We start from the raw sequence: 9236 nt of genomic DNA on the forward strand, positions 1-9236 counted from the left end.
ACGTGTCGAAATGTCACGATTGTCCACAAGGGAAAAGCAGGTGCTCGCGCACCTGTTCGTGCACGTGCGCTCACATGCTCCACAGTGCGCTTCTTAAAGGGGAGCTCGTGACACTTTTATTGAAGAATCATAAAAGCTGCGGTATCTGCATGTCATCTGATGAGTACAATCAATGTTCATGCTTTTATACAGTACTAAAAAAATGATGTCATTAGGCTGGGCTTTCCCATGTTTTCTTTTGATCCCATTTCTTTGATCACATTTCTGATGACTCACCACAATTATGTTTTTTTCTTCATATCTTATTTATAAAGGGGGTGCAAGTTCAGTCAGCATATTTTTTAGAAGTTTTTATTTTACCGATCTAGGTCTTGGATTTCAACAATACATCTTAAGAAATCCCTAACATCAAACTGTCTTTAAAGATACAGACTTAAAACGACATAGTACAACCTCAGTGTCTTTATGCAGGTGCAGAGGGTAACTTTTGTAAGAAATAACAGAAAGCCTTGAAGATACTTTTGTAACTAAAGAACGCTCTGAAGAATGGGCGCTCTGAAGAATGGGCGCTCAGTGATCTCACTGACTTTAGCTTATTTGATTAACACATTCTCTCTCATGATCTCATGAGCCCTATTGGTTACACATAAGATCTTACTTTTGACCTTAACATACCAATTTATTCAATGATTTCTTTAATAAATACCATTAACATACTAATTTATTTAATGATTTTTAAAAATATATACCATTTGCTTTAAAAATATACCATATGACTTTTTTTCCCCCTCCATCTCCCTCTCTCCATCTGTTGAGCCACACATGATTGTATGGAGATGCCAGTGATCCTGACCCTTTCTGCTCTCCGGACCTGCTTGATCCATCCTAATGCCCTACCTCTCTCACTTGATCAACAAACAGACTTCATGTAAAAACCATAATAAACGTTCTTTTACTTTCACACTTTCCGTTGTTACCCAGATGAGGATGGGTTCCCTTCTGAGTCTGGATTGAATTGAATTGAATTGTATGTAATTGAATTATATAATTGAATTATATAATTATATAATTGAAATTATATAATCAAAATTGAATTGAATTGAATATTTTTTTGAGCGAGGGAGATACTGATGTTAACTGATGTTAACGTTAATCCCCTTGCACTCTCAGGCAACAACATTAAATGTTGATTATCTTCAAGACATACAGTGATAAAAATGATAGGTCAAGCTTACCAATCTCTGTTTATCCACTTGGACATTGCTGTCCTCAGAATGCTTCCCTCCTCGAGCTATTTTGGTCATGTGACATTATTTATAACGTTTTAAGAAAGACGATTTTCAAAGAGTTATTTTGGCACAATGGTGAACCCCCCCCGCTGCGCCACTCAGATAAACTCCGGACAAATAATTGTTTTTACATATTATCTTTGGCCTTGAGTAGCAAAATATAAGTAAATAAATGCAATGTTATACATTTTACCTTAAATCTGGCTTTATTTAGCGTTAGATATTTATTATTAAATTTCTTAGGGATTATCTGTGGCCTGTATTCTCAGAAAAAAAGGAACTGAATTGTACTTTCTCGTCTTTGGAGTGATTCCATTAACTGTGCATATTTAGTATATATCTTTCAGCTGAAAATATCAATATAGTGTACTTTTAATAAAAAATATTTAATGTAAGTTACATAGTTGGATCTTAAGAACCAGTGATATAGCTTTAAAACTTTACTAAAAAAGCAAATGACACAAAACATCTATTTATGGTATCACTCCAGTCCCAAGGAAAATGAGTTTTTGAGAGTATACATTATTTCAGTAAAACATTTTACAGTATACTGCTTCAGAAACACCTGAATCAGAAAGACAGATAGAAAATTAGTTGTACATGAGAATTCAAGTAAACACATGTGAGATCAGGTGAATAATATGATCACGTGAAAAACGAACATGATCCAGGAAAAAAAAAAAAGATTCATTTGAAAGAAATCACATGAAAAAAAATAAAAACACGCTCCATGTGAAAAAAATAGAATGAAAATGAATGAATTATTAGATAAGTAAGGGTTCTTCATAAAATGGTTCAATTTAGAACCCTTTCTGATATTGAAACACCCTGTCGTCGGGTCCTACATAGAACCTTATCCACTCATCGATATAATCAGTGGTTATCAGTGATCAGAAAACTTCATGTTCTTCTGGGTGTTACAGTGATACACAGTGATGTACTAAAAGGACATGATATCTAATGAATAAAGAGCAGTTATGGACTTGACAGCATGAAACACAGCTGGAGTTTTAAGGTAAGCTTTTTCTCTTCATGGCTATTTCTCTGTGAATCGTTTTTAAGTCTCTAGTGGGCGTGTCATGCAAATGATATTCTGTATTTGAACCATTTATGCTGATATACGTTCAGCTCAACAACATACCAGCAGTTTGTTTTCATTAACAGCAACAGTAAACATTTTAATTATTTGAGATGGGACTAGGAAGTGTTTTGAGTTACTTTGCTCTAGCAATGTTCATTCAAGGATAGTATTATCATATATTTCATATTTAAAATATTAAATCTTTTTGCTTCTTTTCTTCTTTCTTTTTATTGCATCACCAATCTTTGTGTATTCTTGTATTTCAGATTCCTGCAGTCAGACACTGATTGAGTCTGATTCAGTGATCATCAAACCTGATCAGTCTCATAAACTGACCTGCACAGCCTCTGGATTTGACTTTAGTAGTTACTGGATGGCTTGAATCAGACAGGCGCCTCGAAAAGGGCTGGAATTTGTTGCACTTATAAGATATGACAGTGGTAGGACATATTACTCCAATGCAGTTAATGGCCGCTTCACCATCTCCAGAGACAATAGTAATATGCAGGTGTATCTGCACATGAACAGCGTGAGGACAGAAGACACTGCAGTGTATTACTGCATTAGAGGAACCAGAGCTTAATGCAATAACACACACACACACACACACACACACACACACACACACACATCTGGGTTTATAAAATAAAAATAAAATACAATTCATTATGCTTAAATAAGCAAGTTTCTTAGATTTTTAATCAAATTTCCTATGAGACAAGTGTGTGTTGATTTGGGCATCTAGTGTCCATGTGGAATGAGGTTTAGATTCGTTTACAGAACTAAATTTAACTTACATATCCAGTCTTTAATATACAAATCAACTGAATCACCAAAGAACAATTTTCCATTGTGATTATTAAAACATGTAGAAGACAGAAACCAGCAGGCTGTTTTGAATGAACCAGCATAACAATATGCAAATGCATATGCAAAACTTCCCCACTTACAACTGCATATAGAGAAAAATCAGCCTCGTGCACTGAGAGCTCTGTAGAATTTAACACTGCATTTAGTTCAACGATGTTCCTTCAATTTCTGCTGCTGCTGGCAGCTTCATCCTGTGGGTTTCACTTCAATAATGAACTCAGAGCTGCTAGCAAATTATTGCAGTTATAAACTACTGTACATACATTTGTGACTGAAATTGTGACATCTCTGTTTTTTTCAGATGTGGGATGTGCAGTAGAACTCACTCAGGTCACCTCAGTGATGTTAAAGCCAGGAGATTCTTTAACCCTCAGCTGTAAAGTATCCAGCTACTCTGTTACTGATAACAGCTACGCCACAGCTTGGATTCGACAACCTGCAGGAAAAACTCTGGATTGGATAAACTACATTTGGGGTGGTGGAAGTACTTATCATAAAGATTCTCTAAAAAGCAAGTTCAGTATTTCTAAAGATGGCTCCAGCAGCACGGTGACTCTGAGAGGACAGAATCTGCAGACAGAAGACACAGCTGTGTATTACTGCACCCGCCACACACACTGATGCTTCTACTTGGGTGTCAATACAAAAACATGTGCGTGATCCTCACACACTGAGCTCATATTTTCATCATCAGTGTATTAGATCTAAGGAACATTGAGACTAATACTGAACTCTATAACTGTCCTCTCTGCTTAGAAGAACATCTGGAATAAGCAACATTTTCTGAAATCTCACCTCTGTAAAATAAGGAGACTGATGGGTGTTTCTGAATTTAAGCAAGAATGATAAAGTATTACAATAAGCTAATTAATATAAACCTGTGGTGTGCCTTTTTAAATTGTCAGACCTGCTGTTATAGAAAATTAATCAACACCTTCTGATTTTGATTAAAATTGTAATTAATTAGCGCTTTTCGGTCATACAATAAATTTTGACTTATTCTACTCCGTTTCCTTGTTTGCACTTTTAACTTTGTGGTACGTTAAAATGTCTGGAAAGAACACGAAAACCCGTGGTAGCATTCTGACATGACTGAGGCCGAGTGTAGGTGCCGCGAACGATCCCCTTCTTCCCCTGAATTCGCGTGGCCGAGCGGTTACTTTGACTTCGCCGCACTCAAGCTTGAGTTGCTGGCTTCATTGAGGATGGACATTGCCGATATTTTTGGAACTCCAGGAGATTCTCAGGGATGCGCTGTCTATTATCCAACTTGACCTGCAGGCCGTGAAAACACAGCTGGCTAGTGATAAAGTTGCTACCGAGGCTACCATGTCCACACTGAAAGGTATTGTTGTTGAAATGGAGCACACGCTCTCCGGTTGCACCGATGACATAGCTCACATGAAGACTACCATCGAGTCTCTCACTGCGACCTTGACTCAATTAGAGAATAAATGTGAGGATTTGGAGTCGAGGTCACAGCGCAATAACGTTAGGGTAGGCGGAGTTCCAGAGGGCCTTGACACATATACAATTACTGCTGTAGCGGTCTTGTTAAAAGAGGCGTTTGGTCTGGAGAAGGAGCCGATTTTTGACCGGTCCCACCAGACCCTTCAGCCGAAGCCTAAGCCTGGTGAACGACCACGAGCTATTGCGTGCAGATTCCACTATCACAGTGACTGTGTTGACATTTTACGCCATGCGAGAGAGCTCCAGCGGATAAAAGTGATGGATTTGATCACCTCTGTTTTCCTCTGGGCCGCATTTAACGAGGTTCGGCGTCAACTTCGTGGTATTGAGGGCGCTCTCTATGGAATACTTCACCCAGCTCGGCTTCGTATTACATATAACGGTGTTCAGAAGGACTTCATTTCAGCAGAGGAAGCAGGAGACTATGTTAAACTCTTGATATCGGGGTGCACTGCATCACCTATACAGCTTCGTCTTTTTCGCTCTTTTTTTATTTTTATTTTTTGCACTCGGCCTTCGAGCTCTACAGTATTCCGATTTTTATTGAAGATATTGTCGTCGCATTACTTCGCCTAGATTTTGTGGACTCACTCCTCTTAAATCTACTTCAGTATTAATGTGGTTCTCTGTTTTGAGGCTCTGACTTGGTTAGAGTTTCTGTTTATTTCATTTTATTAGTGTTATTTCCTTGGCTTTATTTGCTACACTGTTATATTATTTGTTACAAGTTAAGGACATTATATTTGTTATTGTGTGCAGACTGTTTATCAGACTTGAAGTCAGTAGGGGCTTTTTCTCTTACTGGAACTTTTTGTCTTTTTTATTTTTTTGGTTAGTTCAGCTTACTCTCCGAATTGTTTTCACATTGTGGACAACTTTTGGTCATTGTGGGAAACATTGCTGTCTCATTTGTTTTATGGAGACTTTGTGTGTGTGTGTGTTTGGGGGATTGTGAGAGTAAACAAAACATGCCAAAGCTTTGAAGGATGTGAACTGGAACAGAGTAATGTTAGTAGAGTAATCTCACCAATGTTTTCTGCAAGTTGGTGTTTTTGCTTTTTCTTTTATTTTTAATTAGTGAACGTGGAATTTATGTGACTATCAGTGACTGGTAAAATGCCATCAGAATGCTTAATTTGAGTGTATCATAAAAAAATGGATGTACAGAAAAATTTATATGCAAATAATTTTTATATTTCCCATAGACAGTCAAATTTTCTCAAACATTTTTGTACTTAATTTACTGTAATCATCCCAAAAAGAAATGTATAAACACTGTGTGCTTCATTATCCTTTATGTCCTGTGAGGGGCGCTCTTTCTCTATTTACACAACATCCACCCTACATGTTGAGGTTAAAAGGGCAGAGAGAGAAAGAAATAAACATCAGCACATGTCTTCCAAAGGCACAAGATCTACCTGCAAAATTGTTATGAAGCAAAGATATTAAACACTGAAAAAAACACCTGTGCAAATAATAACCCTATTATATGGACACACAATAGATCCATACTGTATGTAATTAAAATCATGTTCCACCAAATTTTATGTCCATGTCAGTATTGGATTAATTACCTCTAAATATTAATGTAGGTACCATTTTTATTAATGGTTTTATATTAATTTCTTATTAGAAAAAGTCAATTTTATTTAATTTATTTCATATTACATCACACCCACAAGTGTCTTATTCCTTGTGTAACATGCCTATTAGCATGCTCTACTTATCATTTGTACATACACACAGTTCATTCGTATTTTAGTCAGCGGAAGAAAACTCCAGTCATTCTTTGTGTTAAACAATTTTAGGTGAATTATAGCATGAACGTTATGAGGAGAAATGGTTACAACTCCACAGAGAATGTTCCAAAGTAATATCTTGTTAGTTGGGTTTATAAGGTTTACAAAGTGTACTTTGCATAGCCTCCATAAGATGAAATTCCTGCCCATTTTAAATACATTCTCCTCCCATCATCACCAGATAAGCAAATACGAGCGTCAGGGCTGGACATAACATATTTATGAGATGTGATGGTCTCTGTTAAACTTTGGAGAACAGAAGAGACCCCAGTACAATCAACACACACCATGTTCTCTACATCTCTACTGCTCCTGCTGGCAGCTGCTTCCTGTGAGTGCTTTATCAAATTCATTCATTTATTACAATAACAATAAATTAAATATGCAGAATATATTGTGTGAGATATCACCATGTGTTTTCCTCCACAGATGTGCATGGTATTGAACTGACTCAGCCTGCTTCCATGACAGTCCAGCCAGGCCAGAGTCTCTCCATCAACTGCAAGGTTTCATATTCAGTTACCAGCGACCATACAGCTTGGATCCGACAACCTGCAGGAAAAGCTCTGGAGTGGATTGGAAACATCTATAGCAGTGGGGGTACAGCTTACATTGACAAACTGAAAAATAAGTTCAGCATCTCCAGAGACACTGCTACTAACACAATAACAATTGGAGGACAGAATCTGCAAACTGAAGACACAGCTGTGTATTACTGTGCAAGATACACAGTGCCTCAGAATAGTGGATTCCCTTTCCAAAAACTTTAAAACATGTTAGAGACATCATCTCAATGTTACTAATAATCTCAGTCAAACTTTTACTTTCTTCCACTGTAACGAAGTTGTAATTGCTTGTCATTTTTAAACACACAGTAGTCATTTTTAAAATAAAACATTCATTCTTCAAAGACTTGATTTTTAACCATTATTAATCTCTACATTATATGGAATATTTAAAAAACAACTGGAGTAAATGTTTAATCAGTGAACTAGTATGTCAGGAATAATATGATTTATACAGGTACAATATTTCAAACAACTAAAAGAGGCAGTAGAGCTCAACAAATAAATTGGTGGGAGAAATAGCCCCTGGAGGTACAAATTCCAACACACTATAATAGGCATCCCAGTCCCAATACACACCACTAGTGTCAACCAGATTTCCTGCAAAATTTATAAAACAACAAACCTCCTATTTGTATTAATATCTGTTCAGATCAGATTATCAGTTCATTCCAAATAATATATTCATATCCCTACATCCCTAGTCCTCACACAAAACATCACCATATCAAAAATGCTATGTGTTTTTGTTGTTGCTATTATTTTCTAATCCATTTATGGTGAGAGTCCATTATATACTGTGCTTATAAAATAGTAAACCTGAGTCATCAAGGTCATGTAGAAGTTGATGACATCTACATTATCGAGTCAGTACAAAAACTTTTTATATTTCCAAACATTAGTTTTCCAGCACAAAATTAAATGTTACAGAAAAATGTTTGTATGGCAGTAAAGAACAAGCTATATTACATAAGAGACCACTTTTCAGACAAAAAACCCAATGAAGGCTGCTGGGTTTTTGCTGCAAAAATTAGAAGCAAGTGCGACAGGCAAAGTCTCCAGAACTGTGACTGGTTCTGCAAGATGCACAATAAAACTTACCAGCTCATTTCTTCATAACACTGCAGAAAGTGTACTTGAGACTACTCTTTTTAAAGCAAAGGGTCGTCAAACTAAATATTGACTTTGTTTCATTTATTACTGTTTATTACTGCACTTTATAGTATTTTTTAAATGTAGAAACATTTAATGTCTTTATTTTTTGAAGGCATATTTGCTCTACAACATTTCCTTTCATGTGCAAAAGTATTTTGCACAGTACTGTAAAATATGATAATTAATAATTGCAAGAAAGGATGCATCACATTAACCTGCCCTTGATTATTTTCCTATAACAGCATGCCCCCAAACTTAACCACCTCTAATTGCTCATTAATGCACATTCAGCTTCTCTCTCCTCACAGACTGCAATGATTCACCATCATCTCACTCACATTAAACAACTGACAGATAATTGCTCTTTGTTGCTAACATTATCATAGTATTATTATATATTTCATTACACTATTCTTCAAAGGTAATAATAAATAACTCTAAATGTTTTACACTATACCATCATTCACAAAGCTTTAACAACAGTGATGATTTGTGACCTGCATTATTTCTGGGACTACATTCAATTTTTATTGGATAACTTGGATTAGACACACAGCTGAAAAATACTTCTGAAAGGACTGGAAAAGTTTGTGTTGTTCAGTGATCAGAAAACTTCATGTTCTTCTGGGTGTTACAGTGATACACAGTTATGTACTAAAAGGGCATAATATCTAATGAGTAAAGAGCAGTTATGGACTTGACAGCATGAAACACAGCTGGAGTTTTACAGTAAGCACTTTCTCCTCATGGCTATTTCTCTGTGAATATTTTTACCTTTATTGGGACGTGCCATGCAAATGATATTCTACGTTTGAAGCATTTATGCTGATATACGTTCAGCTCTACAACATACCATCAGTTTGGGTTCATTTACAGCAACAGTAATTGTTTTAATTCTTTGAGATGGGACTAGGAAGAGTTTTGAGTTACTTTGCTCTAGCAATGTTTATTCAATGTTAGTATTATCATTTATTTTATATTTAAAAAAAAAACAATTTCTTTCTGT

At 36.1% G+C, this 9236-nt stretch overlaps 2 gene segments (V, D, J or C); both read left to right on the forward strand.

Moving 5' to 3' along the window:
• The first annotated feature begins 3277 nt into the window (after nt 1–3277).
• Nucleotides 3278–4230, forward strand: LOC108278092 (Ig heavy chain V region 914-like). The segment is given in 2 exon segments: nt 3278–3433; nt 3542–4230. Coding segments are annotated over 2 exon segments (360 nt in total).
• Nucleotides 4231–6686: 2456 nt separating this feature from the next.
• On the forward strand, nt 6687–7372 carry LOC108277740 (Ig heavy chain V region 5A-like). The segment is given in 2 exon segments: nt 6687–6840; nt 6939–7372. Coding segments are annotated over 2 exon segments (441 nt in total).
• The last annotated feature ends 1864 nt before the right edge of the window (nt 7373–9236 follow it).

This window comes from Ictalurus punctatus, chromosome 2 (genome assembly GCF_001660625.3).
Source record: "Ictalurus punctatus breed USDA103 chromosome 2, Coco_2.0, whole genome shotgun sequence".
Lineage (NCBI taxonomy): Eukaryota > Metazoa > Chordata > Actinopteri > Siluriformes > Ictaluridae > Ictalurus > Ictalurus punctatus.